Genomic DNA, 20,524 nt, shown 5'->3' with positions numbered 1-20,524 from the left:
AGCAAAAAGTGTGAAAGTCACCATTATAAAAAACAGAGCCAGGGAGAGGCTTTAAAAGTACACAGACAAATGGCCCAAAAATGCAAAAAGAAACAGAGAAAGAGGTGTGTCTTATTCACACATGTGCACACACGTCTCTCGTCTGCATATCTATGCACACTTGCATGCTGCCTGGTATCCAAGGAGGCCAGCAGAGGCCATCGGATCCCTTAGACTAGAGTTGAAGATGGCTGTGAGGCAGCATGTAAATGTTGGAAATTGAACCCAGGTCTTTCCCAAGACTGATCAGTGTTAACTATCTCTCCAGCCTAAAAGCCTCTCTCTTAAGTGTATCCATGCATTTGAATTTTGGATAAGAATTAAACTTTCTCCAGAGTCCAAAAGAGTAAATCTACGCAGACTTGAAGAACTTTGAGCGCTAGCAGCCAAATATGACGGCCAAGTGCAGTGCTTACCTCTCTGGCCGCACAGTCGTGGGGCGCTTCTTCTTTATTTACCTTTCCCTTGGGAAATCCCCAGCCTGACTTTGCCAGGTAACCCTGAACCAGTAGCACCTGCAAACAAGCAGAAAGTCAAAAACCAAAACCAAAGACACCTACTTTCATTTCCCACATTCCACTTCCCAACCAAAGGCATTTTTCCTTTTTATTTCTTAATTTAGTTCATTTACCAATGAACTGTGTATAGCATTTGGCCTAAATATCGTCCAAGAGTACATAAGCCGTAACAAGTACAAAATGCAGTACAAGATGCAGAATGCAGGCAGCACATCAGAAATTTAGTTCTTTAACAATAACAATCTAAGGGTATTTTAAAACCTCAATTTAGAACACTACATAAAAAAGAGGTTAAGAGCACTGGCTGCTCTTCCAGAGCTCAATTCCCAGCAACCACATGGCTCACAACCATCTATGAGATCTGGTGCCCTATTCTGGCGTGCAGGTGTACATGCAGGCAGAACATTGTATACATAATAAATAAATCTTAAAGAAAGTTGTCAAGATAAAAATTAACAGTTGTCACCATTGCACTAAAAATCTTGTTGCAATACACTCACATTCTCAAGTGTCTCATCAAGAATAATTGCACCATATGTTGGTACTCCCATTTTATACTCCTTCCATTCATCTAAAACTTTTTCCACATCTTCACCTTGTGGCAGCAGAAATGGACAATGACTGAAGAGTACACATAATGTTAAGGAAACTACCTTTCCCTTAATTCAGCGTAAAAAGTTACAACAGGGAGAGGATGGAGCAATGCTCAGTGTCTAGGAGCACTAGCTGCCCACTAGAGAGTCACACACAGTCCAGTTCCCAGTGCCCACATGTGTGGCTCACAGCCATGTACCTCCAGCTCCAAGGGCTCTCACCCCCTCTTCTGGCCTCCAGAAACCTGTACACACACACACACACACACACACACACACACACACAAATATATATATATATATATATATATATATATATATATATATATATATATATATATATAGTCTTCCCAAAATTCTATACAGAAACAGACCTATTTACACCAACTGCATTTTGTATGAAATTATGCAGGTTTATATGCCACTCAGGTTACGTTTCCCTCAGCACAATCATTTTCCTTTAACAAATTAACTTTTATATTTAACCCAAACACAAACCAAGCTGTGTTTCTGACTCAGATACTCATTAGTGACTCTATCTCACATGAGTTGGCACGCACACACACGCACACACACACAAAATGACAGCACTGGAGAAGCACATACATTCCACGAGAAGGAAGGAACTGCCGGGAATATAAAGTTAAATAAAGGGCAGGCTGCTGGGAAGTAGATGAGGAATAAGGTACACGTGACATTTCTGAACGACTTTACCACATATATGCATGCATTAATTTCTGTTAACATTAAAGCTGAGGGCTTACTAAAGTTTACAAAGGAAAATGTGGGTGTCAGTTTCAGAAGATATTAAGCATGTACCTAAGGAACAAAACTGTAAAATTATTAGAAAACAAATTTATAGAAAAAAAAAAACACTCTAAAACTGTATGCTTGATCTTTTGATGTCCCAATCCATCAAAGGCCCATGACTGAAACAGGATGAAGCATGTAGAGAAAAACATTTTATGACAGTTTTTCAATCTAAGGGGCTATTCATGGTTATCAAGCGCTGAAAAACTTGTATATTCTACTGTTATTCTGACCGATGTTAACCCTATGTGGCATGAATGGATTTTCAATTATGTCTGACCACACACATGAATCCTACCAGTTGACTTCACAGGACACACTGATAACACTATTTGAATTCCTCATAAGCTACTAATAACAGCAGAAACCAAACACTATTATATACAGTGACAAGAAGTTTGGGTAAAATGAAGTCATTTAATTCATTTCATAAATATATTTTATGAGCCCTGCAACATATGTAATATATGAAACACAAAGTTTATTTGTTTAATGGCTGAGTAAGAACTAAAACAGCCCTCTACAAGTCCAGATGTCAACAACCTATGTCATCAGAACTCAAAGACAAACACATGGTCAACCTCCATATCATTATTTCCTACTTTCAAGGCTAACTCTGGATACATTATCCATCCCATGAACATCTGTGGTTCCTCAGAGTCCAAGGTACTGAAATCATTTCCCAATAAAAGTCTAACTCTATAAAGTCATTAAAAATTCTGTGGTGTAAAGTCACCATCATAAGAGTTAAAAAACAAACAAACCTCAAAACCCAGTACAAAAACAAAACAAAACAAAAAACAAACAAACAAACAAACAACTAAGCAAACCTATAGCTTCTTTTCAAACATGCCCCACCAGGTCTCTGCATATTTCCGTGAGTTACTTATCAGCATCTCTTTCCCATTTACTCTACAACATCTTACTTTTCCACTTTGTCAAGTTCTTCTTCCAAAATGATTTTAAGTAATCCTCTATCTATTCTCAAAAATATTTTTCCACAATTCTTAACACTAATCTGTTCTTTCCTAGATGACAGATCTATCCTAAACAAAGCATGTACAACTAGCCGGATTTCCAAATTTACTAATTAAGCAACACTCAATTGTTATTTATTAAATGAAGAAGGGAACTGGGAACATAAGAAATTTAGTAAATTCATGATCTCCAAAAGCCAAGTAAGGGGTCACTCTGGTACTGTTCTTCAATGTTCTCTGGAGGTTAGTCTACTTTACCACCACAATTCGAGCATTTCTTTTTGTCTCTCAGGACCCTAAATGTTAAGCCTATCTTGTTCATTGCCAACTGCCCAGCACATAGTGATCATTCAGTTATTTAACGAAGCAGTTTCTTCTTAATAAAAGTTCCCTCCCCATATACCTAAAGTGAAAACTGCACCAAGTTTTTGATATCTGTAACACTAAGGTTAAGTATGAAACTTACATGCACACTCATGTGCAAATTCTTACTCAGAAACCCAAAAATGTACAGCTGTTCTGGAAAAAACATCAGTCTATATACAAAATGACCAAAGCAAAGGATTTTGCTATTAATGTTTCCACAGCTAGGGCATAACACCTAAAAGCAAAGTCTTCTGTCTGTATAGAACTAGTCACCAAGCAAAAGTAGTACTCAAATCCAACCCTATTTTCCTGTGACTCATCATCAACTTCATATCTATTCTATTAAGGGTTCTAAGTACTTGTGTCAACTGTTCTTTCTGAGGCTCTACACTCTTGGCTCATAGCCCTACTCCTGCCTCAAGTACTAGTGCTTGCATTGGCTCAGGTGGTCAACCAAACCCATCTTGAATATTATTTTCACATGTCGAACACCTACCTTTGCTCAAACACTTGCCATGTTAACGTCAGTAGAACAGTGTGTTATCCAGTTTTTATAGAGCTCTAGAAATCTCTTACTTTATGTGTTTGAGTAGCGGCAGGGAGGTTAGTAGTTTCTTATTTTGAGTCACTTGTACCTATCTAAGGCTAGTTCTAACAAAATGAACCTGAGAGGACAAATTCACTACAATGCACACTGAATGACTAAGAACACAGCCTACAAAGAAGTCAAATCATCCTGCTCAAGATTTAAAAGCCCCTACCCCACCCATAAGTGTGGCCCTACAAGAATCCTGCACTTGGCCCCAACTAGCGTATTTTTTGAGTTCTCTAGAACCTTCCAACTCCACAAGCCTGCTCACTCCCTGCTTGTGTCTATATAGGAAACTGTATCTCCTTTAAAAATGCTTTGTCTAAAATCTTTCTACCCTACTTCTAGATTCTAAGAATATTTAATACGGCAGCCCCTACCCCTGCCATGTAGAGAGTTCATTTTATAATCTTAAACATTCAGGTAAATCTTTTATGTTTTATTACATTAAAACTGTCTTTTGTGTCTGTTTTTGAGTCCTAGACTTTGTAGACCAGGCTGGCCTTGAACTCCACCTGCCTCTGCTTCCCGAGTGCTGGGATTAACAGCATGCACCAGTATGTCTGATAAAGCAGTTTCTTTATAGAGGAAGAAATGCTTCTTTGACCTGATGGGCTAATGACCTATGAAGAGTAGAGTAAACCCAGACCTGTCCCAGAAATATGCTAGTTATTTCTACGAAAAAAAAAAAATCAAATTCATTACTAATCAGTATATACTTCAACAAAACTGCACATTTCTATTTTCATTATGTGTTATCTGGAAGTTAAAAAAAAACTCAAAGAAAAGCAAAAAGAAGTTTGTATTAAAATATTTTACTAGAAAGAATGAAAGACAATCATTGCAGCAACAACAAGGATATCAGCTTTGGCAAAGTCTCTTATCCCGCACTGAGGTAATCCTGGTGTGTTCTGCATGTAGAAATCCAAGTAAAACCAATGGGCCAGCTCAATCTGGAAGCAAACGCGGATTGCATTGTCTCTTTCCTCGCTGGGAATATGCAAAATAAATCGGCTGTCAAAAACAAAAACATACAGAATTTAGGCTTACAAACAGTTAGTTTAATATATTTACTTCCTTGCCCCACCCACCCACTTAGGAAGGAGACCAAGAGCAGCCCTGATCACTGTCAACTAAGAACTGCCCTGGGCAAGTGTTAGAGAGCTGGTTGTGGCAGTGCAATGGCTGTAATCCCACCACTAAGGACACTGAGGCAGGAGGGTCGTGAGGATGAAATGGACTTGAAAGAGAGGATATGTAATGGAACTTTTTGAAGCGTTGTATAGCTACTGCTCACAAATACAGAGATTAAGAGCTTCCTAACAAAGCAAGAGAGGAAACTACTGGGATTTCTTTTCAAGTCCAAAAATACATGCTAATATCATAATCCAGCAAAAGGGCTTGACATCCATGTGGCGCCCAGATAGAAACAACACAAAAGACAACCATGGGTGAAAGAAGTGGGCACTACAGTTTCTCTATTTAACACTCTGGATTTTCCAAACAGCCCAGCCGCAGAGCCTTGATCCACACTAATCTCCAAATACTTTGTCAAATCCAAAATTGACTTTTAAAATTACACTGAGGAAAAAAAAAGGGTGTGTGTGCTTTTTATACAGAAACACACCGTAGTTTTATCTATGTGATGAATATAAGCACCATCTTTAGTGAGGTTACAGGTTAGAATACACCAATCTAGGTGATTATGAATGGCAGCAGTCACGAAACACCTACTAATTGCTTCTTTCACAGTTGAGCATTTTGAGTACTCCTTTTTCCCTTCAAGTATTAGAAACAAATTCAACTAAGTAAAATAAATGTACTGGCCTTTTGGATCACTTTAATTAAAAAAGAGCTACCACTCAACTCATCAGTAGGATTACATTATTTAATTGCTATGATAACAAGTGCTTTTTTAAATTATTATTTTAGTTCTAATTTTCAAATAAAATCAAAAGAAAATATTTTAAAATTTAACATCAACACCACATTCAAATTAGAAATCAACAACAGTACGAACACATAAAATATGTGTGTGTATGTATGTATGTATGTATGTATGTATGTATGTATGTATGTATGCATGTATGTATGTGTGTGTGTGTGTGTGTGTATAAAAAATGATTGGTAGACCTGCAAGAGGATCTTTCTGTGTAAGGAGACCTTGTTCTTAGGTGCACTGTTCATCCTATCTACCCTCACCTCCTCTGTATACCCCACTAACTCCTACTCATCCTACTTAAGCGTACCAGACTCCTCCGAGCACACTTATGCTCTGTCAGAATCATGAAATGTCCAAATTTGTTCCCTGATGGTATATGCTATCTCTGCAGATTTTCATTACCAGTCTAGCAAAATGTTAGTTTTACTGATAGTTGTAATTTACCTTTTTAAATGTTTATGCTGATTCTTATTCCTATTAAAAAGTGAGTAATTCTCTGTCCCTGTCATCAAGATATAACCACAGAACCTGGACAGAATACATAGAGCAGCTTATTTCAGAGGACTCTGAAAAATAAATACATACAAAAGGAGGAAGCTTGGAAAAAGTTGAAATCTCTTCAGGATACCCTTACTGAGACTGGGGACTCTGGTAGGCAAGCAACAGCCACAGGAGACAACTCCAAAAGTCTCTTCTTGGAACAAGGCGCCTGACAAGACAAGGTCCTTCCAATGTTCAGCAGACAGGATGGCCTAGCAGTCCAGAAGTAGGAAAATTCCAGGAAAATGGCCCCATAAAACTGTGCATGAGCATTGAGGTTTATTCTGCACATGCTCAGATGAGACTGGGAACAGCCTATTATAATCTGGGTAAACTGAGAAAAATCACTGGAAACTAGTCCTCTTGCCTGGTCAATAAAACAAACTGACATTTCTGGGGCCTTTTCAAAACTGCTTCCACAGCAGAAGAGGATTCAACTAACTACTCCTGCTCCTAGTCCATGCTGTTTCCTGTAAAAGGAACTTTTATTTGCCTGTTTCACTGGTTGTCTTGGAGGCTTACTGCCTCTGTCTGCTAACTAAGGCCTAGTCCCGGAAGCTTCTAGCCTCCATACAATCTAACATAGGCCTAGAATGTTTTCAGCCCTCTAAGACTTACTGCTTAACAAGCTCATCCTTTCTTGTTCTTACTGCGTTCTGCCCTGGCTGGTTTAACTTAGCTGTTCTGGCTCAAACTCCTCTCTCAGCTAACTGATTCAATCTGGCTTTTCTCTCAGCCTCTGAATTGCTCTGCTTGGCCTCAAAATAGCTCCAGCAATCTGCTCTAATCTTCTGTCTCCTTCTCATTCTTTTGCTCACTGAGTCTTCAAGTGAGTTCTCTGCAACCTGTCTCTCTATTACTGTCCTGGCAAAACTGCCTCTTCTCTGTCTCTCTCATTGCTCCTTAAGTAGCTTCCCTTTCCTCTCTTCTAGTGAGAGTTGGGCATATCCTACTCTGTCAAAACTTTCTTTGATTTGTCACCTTTCCTGCCACTCAATTAAGCATCATTTTCAAACATGGGTGCTTCCTTCTACAAACCACAAACTTTACCTTTATTGTTTAGGATTAAAGGCATATTTCACCAAACCTGGAACTAAGCTGTTCTTTACCCAAAACTTGCTTTTATACCAGGCTGGCCTAGAACTCAAATCTGTTTGCCTGTCTCCTGGATTAAAGGAGTGTTTGTATTCCAGCTGGATCACCAGATCTAGAAGACCTTTGGATATGATATCTTGCCAGCCAGATCACATGGACCTAGGTCTTTGGATGTGATCTCTTGTCAAAACAGCCATTTTCTAAATTAACATTCCGCTACAACTTCCTTCTTCCCATTCTCTCAACAAAACAATGCCTAGTTTCCCAGCTTTCCTTTTCTATTTGCTTTGTTTTTGAGTTAAGAGTCTCACTATGTAGCCCAGATTGGTCTGGAACTCACAGAGATTCATCAGCCTGCCTACCTCTGCCTCCAGAGTGCTGGGATTAAAGGTGTGCACCACCACTGCTGGAGCATGGCACTGCTGACATTTCAAACCAGGTCGTTCCAATAAGAGGGGTGCCCTGCACAAGGCAGAGTGTTCCCAGACTCTTATCTGGGTATACTACCTGCCAAGATGTCATAACTAAACCATTTCCAGATACTGACAAATGTTCCTGAAACACGGTGGGTGTGTGTGTGTGTGTGTGTGTGTGTGTGTGTGTGAGAGAGAGAGAGAGAGAGAGAGAGAGACTTTCTGTTTCAGATGTGCTAAGGATAGATGACAGAAGACCACTGTTTGGGACTGAACTTCTGTAGTAGGCCCCAACTAACCAGCCTGGATGCATGAAACAGAAGCACCAAATCTATACCACATTGTTTTCTGACCTTCCCGGAAATCAAGAGATAGGTAGCAGTCAAACTGTCAAGAACCAGTTTCATTGATAAGGAAGAGAAAATTATGAAGCTCCCCCATATGTAAACTGATATAAATTTACTAGTCTTCTGGAAGTTTCTCCTTGATACCTGGTAAGGAGAGCAATTTCAAAACAAAAAGACCACTTTCCATTCTTTCTTCAGCCCCCCCCCCCCCATCTGACAATCTTCTGCCCAGTTCTCTGGTTTATGCTACTTTAAAGGCAAGCAAGAAAGGCCTTAGAAGACTGTCATCTACTAAAAGATCACCATGCTCATGACACTACAGTCAGAAAATGCAATTTAGAGCCACACCAAGGTGGTCTGTGATTGTTTCCTGTAGTGTCTTCTGTCCCACAATTATCTGCAGTCACTGGCCTTGTCTCATTCTCTCTTTTCAGTACCTGTCACCATTTCAATGGGCTGAAGGCAGATACAGCCTTGGACCTGAAGCCTGAGGATATCCGCGCTCTGGGTCATTATTCAGAGAACTGGGTCCTTGACTATACCACAGGAAAAAATTATTATGACTAGCCAGAGTAAAGCAAAGTTAGTGAATTTATTAATCAGAAGTTATGGATAGTATACATTTTAGATATAGAAGGGTAGGGTAAAGAGAACTCAACTGACTCAAGAAAAGGCTAACAGTACACAGGCCAGGTAGGGTACAGGGTTCTCAAGGGAGTCTCACTGTCACACAAGTGTGTCAACAAGAAACATCTGTATGGTTGAGGCTGGGGGTGAAAGCATTCACCCTTCAGACCAGAGCAGAAAGTCTATTGCACAGAGCCAGAGAGAGGGGGGCAAGGCCAGTAACAAAAGAACTGCGCTCACAAGACAATGAGACTTGCACTGTTTTAGAACTGTAGTCTCTTGGTTAGGGTGATGGCAATAGTTAATAATGAGAGTTAACACCATGACAGAATCTAGAATTACCTTGGTGACAAACCTCTGGGCACACGTGATGTTGATTCAAGATTAAGTGAGGTGGGCACTTGGATTAAGTCTAGGATTCAGTTTAGGATTTATACTGAATTGAAAAAAAGCATGAGCACCAGCATGCAGCGCTGTGCTTTCATGACCAGCCTCATGCTGTACTACTACATTGGACTGTGTGTCACACTGCCCACACACTTTCAGACAAAATAAATACTTTTTTAAAGTTGCTTTTGGCAGGTATTTTATCACAACAATGAGAAAACTACTGTGACTCACCATGCATCCCACAACAATACAAATGAGGTCAGTCCTGATTGGTCTCATGGTTGCTAGGGCATAGAACAAGGTACCTTTGAGGCCCCTTGTGGAAAGGGTTACTTTTCATTTGCCATTGCAGGAACCTGACCTAGACAGGCTACAGTACTCTGGGGCATAAAAGCTAACTCTGCCTTCTTCTGGGAGCCTCACTCTCAACATGTAACAATCCATGCACACTGCAGTGACCACCTCATGGTCCACTGAGCTCAAACTGTGTTTAAGAATTAGATTTCTTCTGCCATGATTTAGGACCTTGTCACGGGACTCTAGGTTGGGTTACATTCTCCTGCATTTGTTCTCTGCTCAGTTGTGTACAAAACCTGTGCTGGTTGGCTTCAACTATCAGTAGGACAACCTAGATACACCTGGGAAGAGTCCCTCAGCTAATGAAATACCTAGATCAGGTTGGCCTGTGGCCTCTCATGTCTGTGGGAGACTGCCTTGGATTATTAACTAACCCAACCTACCCTAAGTGATAATATTCTCTAGGTTGGGCCGGGAACTAGGTAAGAGTGAAGAAAAACTGAGAAAGAGCAAGCAAAAGTGTGTTTGTTCTCCTTGCTCTTTGACTGCTGATGTGATGGAATTAACATCCCCAAAATGAAGGATGTAACTACACTGTGAGCCAAACCTTGTATCACAACAACAAAAACCAAATGAGAGCATCGTTAAAGACTCGTCCTTAGGATACAAGGGGCTGCTTAGTCCCAGGCTTCCTTGCTGGCAGCCATTCCTCCACTGACTGCCTCTCCTTCTACTCCACCAGCTGAGTACTTCCCAATCGCTCCTCCTTACCCAGATACCTCATGTTTGCTTAGCAACTCCACGTAGAGATCTCAGCAAGTAACTGAAAGCCATCCCCTCTCTCTCAGAGAACATCAGTTCCCTTCACAAAGTGGCTAACAGGAACCTGAGTATACACTCCCTTTCCAATGTCTGACCTGTCCCCAATACAATTTAAACTAGGTCTGTCTAGCCAGGATGCCCTCCTTCCTTCCCCTGGTGCTTCATTAGAGACACAGAAGAGCTCAGTGTCTTCTGACCTAGCAAGACAAGTATATCATAACCATACGGTTACACACATCACAAGTCCCATAGCTGGACTTTAATAAGTACCTGAGTTCAAGAGGCTCACACTTCCTTGACTATGCCTGATATGGAAGCCCATTAGTCATGCTAAGCTGGTGAAGGAAAAATAGAGCAGTGAGTCACTAGGACTATCAGAGAACAAAAACGGCAGCTATCACAACTGTTAACTGTAACAGACCATGGAAGATTAACACAGGGAGCTCCTGAGACTAGTGCTCTAGGTTGGCTGAAACCATGCTGACACCTGACCTTTGAGTTAGGAGGCCATGCCATACTGGCTGTACACGCCACACCTCTCTAGATACCAGACAAAAGCTTCATACACTAGACCAGGGTCTGACTCCTCTTTTCACTTGATTAGACACGGCCTTCAAATACTGAAATAACTGGGAAACCTTGAGAATCAGGAGGGCCAAACTGGGAGGCACACAGAGATAAACATTAAGCTCAGTGTGGGACAGAAGCAACTGCACATTCCCTGCCTCCCTCACTAGTCTACCAGCTAACAGGGAACAGTCTACAGCTGAGTAAGGGAACTAACAGCCTCAGCTCAAAGGACTCTTTCCTGCTACTGCAGGTAGGGCATTTCAGCAGGAGTGCTCAAGGCTGCTGAGGTGTACGTTTCCAACTGGCAAAGCGGAAAAGCACTGGAATTGAGAGTATCCCTCTCTTCATCTTGGCAGTTTCATCCAGGAACTTCACACACTACATGAAACCAGGAAAGGACAAAGGGCTTCTGACTGTTCCTGGACTATGAGGAACCCAATCTGGAAAGAGGGCTCCTTTTGAGGACTGAAGGGTTCTGCGGCTACACAGGCTATTGTGTACTCCATCTTTATGGATGAGCCATAAGTAACCCTGAGTGTGGGACCACAATTACAACCTAATGGATACAGAAGTAACTTTTCTGCTCTGACCACCCTTCTGGTCTCCAGAATCTTTACTGGTACTGATGGCAAGCCTCAACTAATCTGCACACTTAAGTGTAGGAGAAAAGACCATGTTTTCCCTTCATCCTTTATGGTCCTAACCCACTTCCTCCTAGGGAGGGGACATCATGTCTAAACTTCTGGTTCACTTAAGGCTTCAGACTACAGCACTGCAGACTTCTGGCACTCTAAACACGGAGTCCCCTAATCTATAAAGGCCCAGAGCTCCATGATTAGAGATCCATACTTTAGTTTCTAATATAGACCCTACCTCATCCAAAAGTCTGGGATACTTCCACTTCTGTACATTCAATAACAGCCACTCCCATCACAACAACCCTTAAGGAAGGATCGCTAACTCTCCTTTAGCGTCTCAAGTGTAGAAAAGCTTAGAGCACCTCATGGGTAAATTCCTGGCTCATTGACCACTGCACTTACATGACATTCCTCATTAACACTTCTATCTCTGCAGTAAAGTCAGATGGCCCCCACAGAATGGTCTAGGACCTGGGGAGCACACTGTGATTGTGCTCCTAATCCAGCCTGTAGTTCCCAATCCTTGCTATGTCTTCGAGGCATGCCCTCCAGCACCTCCTAGTTCTTGGCCAGACCTAAAGGATGTTTTCCTTTGTTTCCCCAGACTCAGGTCTCGGCTTCCTCCTCATCTTAGGATCACCCCCTCAGCTTACTTGGCAGCACACTGGAGTTTTGGGGATAGCTCCCACCTTTTGGATAGTGCCTAGTCAAATCTGTCTTCCTTTACATCTCCCCTGCAAGTAGCCTCCTTCAGCGCAAAGATGATCTATTAATCTATAGCCCTGACATACTCTCTCAGAGAAGAGCGCTGTCTGAGCCTCCTAAAACTGGTCTTATGTAGCTATAAGGTTTCTCATAATGCTCCAATCTCCTTGTAAGAGGTCAGCTTCTAGGAATTAGACTAGCTTCGGGCACAAGGAACCTTTCCAGTACCACAAGAATCTCATTTTAATTATTCATAAAACTATTAAAGACCTTTTTAGATTTGGCACAATTTTGAAGAATTCCCTCTATGAGTTCAATCCCTCTACGAAACCAGAGAAAGAGCCATTAGATGGGATCTCTGAAATGGTGTGGGCCCTAGACCTCCTTAAACACTTTCTTTTGCCCTAGCTTTGGCTCTCTATTCTTACTAACCATTTCTTCTATCTGTGGGAATTCAAGAAGTGGTGTCTAGAATTTTAACTCAGTGCTGTGAATTTGGGGGCCCTCCAAGAGTGCAGCTGCTTATCTTTTCAGGTCAGCATACCTGGGGGCATAGGCGAGCTCTCTTGCCTTGGTGCACTGGCAACTGTGGCTCATGGTGGGAAGCTTCTAACCCCAGGACAGAATGATGATCTCCATGCTATCATTGGAAGATCTTGAGTTAAGCTTTCAATTCCTAGTGGGCCATCCGCTAGGTCTCCTGTAACAGAGCCGATAAATTCCAGACTCTTCGGTAAACTCAGAGGGGACTACAAAACCTGCTGAACTTTAAACTCTGCCACCTTACTGCTAGATCCTAACCCCAAGGTCTCTATGGAGCAGTCCTGTATGGAGACAAGACCCTGCCTGATTCACATTTCCTCATTTCCTAACCTGAGATGTTTGTGTTTTATGGTAGCAGGACACAGATCTTCAGGTTTGTGACAGTAAACCTAAGGCTGGGTAAATTCACACCAACCTCAATGGCAGAACTAACTGCTCTTCCCAGGGTTTCCAGCTGGGGCAGGGATGAGAACATCCATAATTACATAATCCAGTTTATGGCCTTCCATATGAACACGTACATACAGCAATCTGAAGAGAACAGAACCTCTTAGTGCCCCAAATATGATGATTAAACGTGCTCTGGTGGTTTTAATGAGAATGTCCCCCATGGGCTCAGATAGTTAATACTTGGTGAGCAGTTGTTGGCCCAGTTTGGGGAGGTTTGGAGGGTTGTGGCTGGGAGAAGTATATTACTGGGGACAGGTTTTGAGAGTTTAAAGACGTGCCACCTCAAGTTTTCTCTCAACTGCTTGCCACCTGCCATCTCCACTGCTCCATCATAAACAATTACACCTCTGGAACAGTAAGCCAAATAAATCCTTTCTCCTATAATTGCTAAAAATTTCTTCTATAAACTATATTTAAAAACTCAAGGTGTTTTTATCATCACAACAGAAAAATAACAAAGACACCTATGAAATTTTTGGCCCTCCTAGAAGTCTTCTGGCTTCCAATCCAGGTAGCCATTACATATATCAAAGCCCATCAAGATAGCACCCAAACAGATCAACAGGCAGCTAAGCTTCCATTCCCTGATCCCTTAGTTCCCAATCCCATGCACACACTACAACCCTTAGAAAATCCAATTCATGACCACCCCAGCAGAATGGTTACAAAGCCCAGAAAATAAGCTAGTTTCCCGAGTCTTGACAATGGAAGAAGAGCCTTAACATTTCATCAAGCCACACATTGGAGGCCAAAGTCGCTCCAAATTCTGAGTTTCTCCTCACAGGAGGCACAGGCATTCTTCAGGCTTGAAGGTTCATTTCTCAAGTTTTTCCTATCTGTTCTCAAGCCAATCTTGAGAAGATCCTCTAACCCTCTCCTTCTACTGCTTATTCAGTAGCACAGAGGAGCTACAGAAGGGGGAGAAGAGCAAAAGCATCTCACTTGCCTACCTCCAGACTGGGGTCTCTTATTACTTCCCATAGTCACTAGAGGGATACAGACACTCTCCAATAAAACAAAGGGGTGTCAGCGCTAACCACTGTCCTCAGAGAACATATCATTCTTTGGTTTGGGCTTCCCAGATCTGTAATCTGGTAGTGGCCTGTGTTTCATGTTTGTTTCACTCAGGGAATGAATGAAGCTCAAAGTTAAGTTTTATGGCCAGGCACCCCCGGTATCCACCCTCAATCTGCTGGGAAGACTGAAAGGGCTACTCCAACTCCTAAGAGATCTCTCACTAAACTCCCACTGGAGACTTAACAGTCTTAGTCCATTCCCCTCTGGCACATTACTGTCTAGTCCACAATCCACTTCTGCCACTTCAAATAATCCCTTGCAGTAGGCTTTCCTTGAGACAAACCTAACACCTCATGTTGTCTGAGTATGCTGTCACAGGCATACTCAGGTGATCCAGGCCAGGAGGATAAATACAGACCCAAGACCAACTTCACTTTTGGAGGCTGCAGCCTCACATTAACACAGACAATTGGTTTTATTAAAAACCCTTTCATAGGGTAAAAGTCCACTGGAACCTGATCAGACTGAATCTTATCAAGTCCACCTCATACGTCCAACTACAATCAAACAGCAGAGTCTGTGTCATCCCCCAGATGCTAAAAACTACTGACTTCTAGATCTGTCTTCTCTTCTGCCGAGACCTGGGTAAGCCTGTAGCTTCTATTACCTCTAGACCCCAGTGGGTGGCCAGGATCCATTCTCCCATCTTTTTTAATTCTGTGGTATAATTTTAAAAGCCCTCACCTCTCATTCCCTAGACATTCTACAGGAACCAACCCCAATTAGTTAAATCATCTTCAGCATTTCCTTCAGGAAGACTTAAGACTGTTCTGGACCAAGGTCACCACTTACCTGAAACAACATGTGCCTACTGGGCATGGGTTTACTCTCATCTTCACAATCACTCCCATCATCCCAACTTCCCACCTGCCTTCCATCTTATGACTTGTGCATGAGTGATGGTGTGCATGCAAAGTGTAGGGCAAAGGTTGACATTAGGTGTCACTCTCCAGCTTCTTTCTTTCCATTCTGAGAACTCATTGTCCTAGAACTCACCATGTAGACCAGGCTGGCCTGTGCTTCCTGAATGCTGAGATTAAAGGCATGTACCACCATACCCAACTTTCCAGCTTATTTCTTGATACAGAGTATTACTGGTGGGCTAGGCAGTAATTTCTGGGTTTTTACTTCATGTGCTCGGACAAGTACTTTGCCTACATGTACGCCTGTACACATTCACGCAGTGTTCACAAATGCCAGAAGATGGCATGACAGACAGCTATTAGTGGCCGTGTGGGTGCTGAGAATTGGACCTAGTTCTTCTGGAAGGGCAACAAGTGCTCTCAACAACCGAGCCATCTCTCTAGGCCCTCCCTAGCCTACTTTTGCCTATCTTTATGGCCTGTTCTCATAAAAGAACTCCTACTCACAACCCATATATACATCTACACCCCCTACATCATCTCCTAGAGGCCCCTATCTCCTCAGGTAACACAGCTCAGTGCCTGCAGATGACCGACGCCTCTGCTGGGTCTCAACTCCTCACTGGAAGGCAACCCTCACCCAGCCACTCCATCCAAATTTATTTAAGTAACCACCTCTCTTTGCACACGTTTCCAGCAAGCCTGAACCTATCACCCCTAACACTCTCACAGCCAAACTCATAACTCAAGCTCTCATAAGCAAATACTATTGTGCTTTCTCACCCACCAGCTGTGAGGACAGTCTTGTCGGATTGTAGCCTCTTAAGCCAGGCTTTTATTAACAATCAGTCCTTGATTACTGGGAGCCTGGCTTGTGATGGTCTTATAAAAACACATGGAGCCTAACTCCTAATGACCTATCCCAGATGGCCAGTAACAAAAGACAACTAGTGCTATAAAATTTACTACTTAATAAATGGGACAAGGTGGCACACATGCCTAAAAGGTAGAGACAGCAAGATGAGGAATGCAAGCTCATCCTTAGCTGTATAATGTCAGAGGCCACCATAGTACAATTGACACCCTATCTCATGAAGTCAGAGGCCAGCCCTGACAAACACGATACCCTGTCTCAAAATCTTTAGTCTGCTACTCAGTAAAACAGTAAAATATCCACGTAGATATGGACAGCATACAAATTGCACACCCAAGATTAACTGTTACAAAAGAATTCCAATTCCCTTTCATGGAGGTGTGTGTGTGTGGGGGGGTGTCCTCTAAGAACTCAACCTCTTTTACTCAACTTCTGTTTCTGAAGCATTATTTTCTTGAATAGAAATTTGTGTCTGTTGGGGCTGAAAACTAACTTTATCCTCATGCCTCTGGCATACTTCTTTTCTCAGCACAGCAGAAAGTTTACAGAGAAAAAAGATCCTACACAGCACATTTTATAACTGAAGCGTGGATAAGGACATGGTAGAGAAACGAGTGGGGCGAGGGTGGGGATGCAAGAAACTGCAATCGTGGACACATTAGAAAGGTCGATGTGCTGGGCAGCAGTTCTCAACCTGTGGGCTGCAACCCCTTTAGAGTCGCATAGCAAGTACCACATTATGATGTTGGTAGCAGTAACAAAATCACAGTTATGAAGTAGCAACAAAATAATTTTATGGTTGGGGGTTACCACAACAGGAGAACTAAATTAAAGGGTCATAGCATTAGGAAGGTTGAAAAGCACTATGCTGGAGAATCGCAATCCAAACAACTGTAATACAAAGCAAACAAAAGGGCTGGGGAGATAGCTAGGCCTGCATGGCAAGCCTGGAGACCTGAGGTATATCCACAGAACCCAGGGAAAGATGGAAGGACAGCAGCAACTTTCCACCATGCACAGTGACAACCACCCAATTCCTCCAATAGTAATTCTCTTACGGCTTGCGTTTCACACTTGAGCTTGAATTTTTAACATATAACCACAAACAAATCAATCAAAAGAGACAAACAGCAATCTGAAAACTATTACTTTAAGATCTTTAGTTTAAAGAAATGGTCAGCTGGTTTAGTTACTAGTTTATCAACCATCTAGCCCTAACAGTTGAGCACCACACTCTGCTAAAAAGATACGATTTATTTAAGAAAGTAGCTTAAGCATTCCCTGGAACCAACCACTTTGACACTTATTAGGTGTTTAACACACTCCTTGCACATCAGAATGTAATTATTCTGTGAACAAAGCCACACGATATTCACAACAGCTAATATCACTTCTTCAAATGATGTAATCCCAGGTAATACACAGACTAGCCTAAATACTCCTAGGAAGACTAGTTGTAGATGCTTGTAAAAAAGTGTAAAGTTACCTGATCCTTTTCTATGTCAACTTACATCCTTATTAACCTACACATAATCCCTTTCCCATACTCTTAGGTTTTTCCAACGATAAAGTGTGCATCTGTGAAAACAAACACACTGGGAAAACTAAAGAAAATAAAAATCACAACCCTGTAATCCCACTTTAAATTCAAATTCTTCCAATGATTTTTATTGCACTGTTGTTTTCTTACTAAAATAAATATTACTAAAATATTTTCTTACAGAAAATAAATTCCTTGTAACTTTTATGGACACAAATACCATATTAACAAAAATTGTAACTCCTCCAACACCAAAGAATTACAATGACATTAATTCTTTCTTTAAAAGTATGCACGATAAGAGTTTTTGCTTGTTTGTACTACGTGTACCTGGTGCCCACAGAGCTCAGAAGAGAGTCAGATACTCTGGAAATGGAGAGTATCTAAATGGACAGGTTGAGTAACAGCATTGAGTGCTGAGAGCTTATTAACTATACAACTGGTCTATGAATTTATTCTACATGTACTTCTGCAACGTTTAAAATGCTTGACTTGACTTCTCATTACATTCACATGGTGTAGAGGAAAAAGATTCCAAATCTTGATTTCCAAAATTAGGATATATGTATAAATCAATCCTCAAATCTGTCCAGAGAAAAATGGAAATCCCCGCACCAACTAGAGTTGTTTCAATATGCGTGAGGGGAACACCAACAAAATCTTCACGAACAAATTCTGTCCCTTAAAATTATAATCCGTGCAAGGGGCTGCAGAGATGGCTCAGAGTGCCTGAGTTCAAGTTCAGTTCCCAGCACCCACTTTCAGGTGTTCACAAGGACTCCAACTCTAATTCCAGGTAACAGACACCCTCTTCCGGCCTGGGCAGATACCTGCACACATATGTGCTCTCCAACCGCAAAACACAGAATTAGAAATAAACTTTTTAAAAAAATAAAATAAAAAAGCAAACAGCTTGAATGTGGCACAGCCCTGTTTCGTTTTTAAGCACAGATACGGTGACTGGAAGTGAATACAGGCCGGCATTCACAATCTAATAAATTATTTCACAGTCCAAACGCATTAGCAACGACTGGGTAGTAACAATGTACCAGGAACTTTCCTTCGACCGAGGAAATACCATGGGCGTGTTTTTGGCCGGCTGCAATTACAGCTTGACAAGACCGCAGAAATTCACTCCTGTGAAGACCCAGGGGATGAATATTTCCTTGCAAATTAGAGAATCAAGAGATTAAAGGGAAGGAAGTCTTGGATGTCTCCTCAAATTCTCAAAGATAAATCCGGGAAAATTCTGGAAAGAATAATTAATTCTTTACAGAAAATGTCACGGGCAAACATGCGAAGAAAGCCTCAGTCAGAAAACTGCTCCCTGTGTTGTTCCAGGGAGATCACAAAACTGAAATTAAATCTGTGGGTTCTACCTACGTAATTGGAGAAAAGTCGAAGGGAAGAGGAAGAAAACCATAGATTAAAGTCACAGGCAAAAAAAAAAAAAAAGAAGGATTCCAGCCGGGGGAGGTGGCACACGCCTGTAAGCCCAGAACTCAGGGAAGCAGAGACAGGGGGATCTCCGTGAGTTCGAGGCCAGACTGGTCTACAACGCGAGTCCAGGACAACCAAGGCTACCCTGTCTCGAAAAACCAGTAAAAGAGAGAAAAGGAAAGAAAGACGTAAGTAATGAAGGATTCCAATGCTACACGGTGGAGGGGCTAAGAGAAAGAGAAACCTAAAGACTTCGGGGACTGGATGCGCGTCGGACTCCAGCTAGCAGGGCTGGAAAGCGGGACTTAGGGGAGAGCCCGGACCGGGACTGCGGAAGACCCTGGGCTGGGCAAAAGCGAGGACCGGACCGCAAAGCCGGACCCAGGGATGGGGAAGAATCGAGGCCCGGGGCGCAAAGGAGCCGGGGAAAGGGGAAGAGCCGACTCGGGGGCGCAAAGCGGAACCCGGGAATGAGGCAGGGCCGAGGCCGAGGACGCGGGAACCGGGCGGAGGGAGTGGGATGGAGGTCAAGGCCGAGCGCAAAGACGGAAGAGCCGAGTCCGGGGCTCAGTGCTGAGACCCAGGGCTGGTGGAGGGCCAAGGCTGGGGCGCAAAGTGGGGCCCGGGAATAAGGAGGCCGAGCCGAGGAGGGAGAACAGAGGTCGGGCCCTCCCCTGGGCTGAGGGGACGCGGAGGCGGAGGGGAGCCACTCCTACCTGCAGAGATCGTCCAGGACGCTGCCGGGAATCTCCAGGCGTTTGGTCTCCATGATGAGGACCCGCAGCAGGCGCAGCGCATCCCGGCTCCGGGCAGCCGGCACCACAGCGAAGCACGGAGACGCGGACCCGCGGACACTGGAGTCCTCCGCCCGGGACCCCGAGGCTGGGCCTAGGCGAGGGGCGGAGCCCTGGAGCCACGCCCCTCGGCCAGGAAGGGCCCAATGGAGAGCTGGAGCACTCGCGCCTGCGCACGCTACGCCAATCAGACGCTTGTTTATTAGTCCGTGGGCTCCAATCGCTCTGCAGGCTGCTCAGTTCCTGCTCCCGAGAGCAGCTTCCCGCCGCCTTTGAGCTGAGACGGCTGGTTTTGCGCCTGCGTGTGCTGTGCGCTTTCTTCTGTACCACTAGGAAGTTTTGAGACACCGCCCCTCTACACACGCGCCCCGACGCCTCGGGCTTTGTCACATTGACTAACTTTACCACCACCGACTGAACAGGCATCTCTTGTCTTTGGCGGCAAGCCCAGAGCACTTATTAAAAAAAAGAGATTGTCCGCGATTGCTGTCACCAAGTATTTTGCGCACAGCTCACCACTGATTTTATTACCTCTAGGCCAAAGGCTCAGGCCCCTGAAGAGATATTAATCCCCTTTTTGTTTGCAGATAGGGTCTCGCCACGTAGTCCAGGCCGGCCTTGCACTCGTGGTACTCCTGCCTCAGCCTTTTGAATGTTAGGATTAG

At 43.0% G+C, this 20,524-nt stretch overlaps 1 protein-coding gene across 1 annotated transcript in view; it reads right to left on the bottom strand.

Annotated features, from left to right (window-relative positions):
* Dcp2 (decapping mRNA 2) overlaps window positions 1-19,957 on the bottom strand; it is a 41,808-nt gene extending 21,851 nt beyond the window's left edge. Inside the window, exons 1-4 of the mRNA XM_055622545.1 lie at window positions 19,782-19,957; window positions 4,755-4,906; window positions 1,058-1,185; window positions 456-554 (exon numbers count right to left, since the gene is read on the bottom strand). Of these exons, the coding sequence (XP_055478520.1) occupies window positions 456-554; window positions 1,058-1,185; window positions 4,755-4,906; window positions 19,782-19,834 (432 nt within the window). The 5' untranslated portion in view covers window positions 19,835-19,957. The remainder of the gene's footprint in view (window positions 1-455; window positions 555-1,057; window positions 1,186-4,754; window positions 4,907-19,781) is intronic.
* Window positions 19,958-20,524: the final 567 nt, after the last annotated feature.

The sequence above is a fragment of the Psammomys obesus genome, unplaced genomic scaffold (genome assembly GCF_907164565.1).
Source record: "Psammomys obesus unplaced genomic scaffold, mPsaObe1.curated_primary_1811, whole genome shotgun sequence".
NCBI classification, from domain to species: domain Eukaryota; kingdom Metazoa; phylum Chordata; class Mammalia; order Rodentia; family Muridae; genus Psammomys; species Psammomys obesus.
This window is presented reverse-complemented; position numbering and strand designations above follow the sequence as displayed.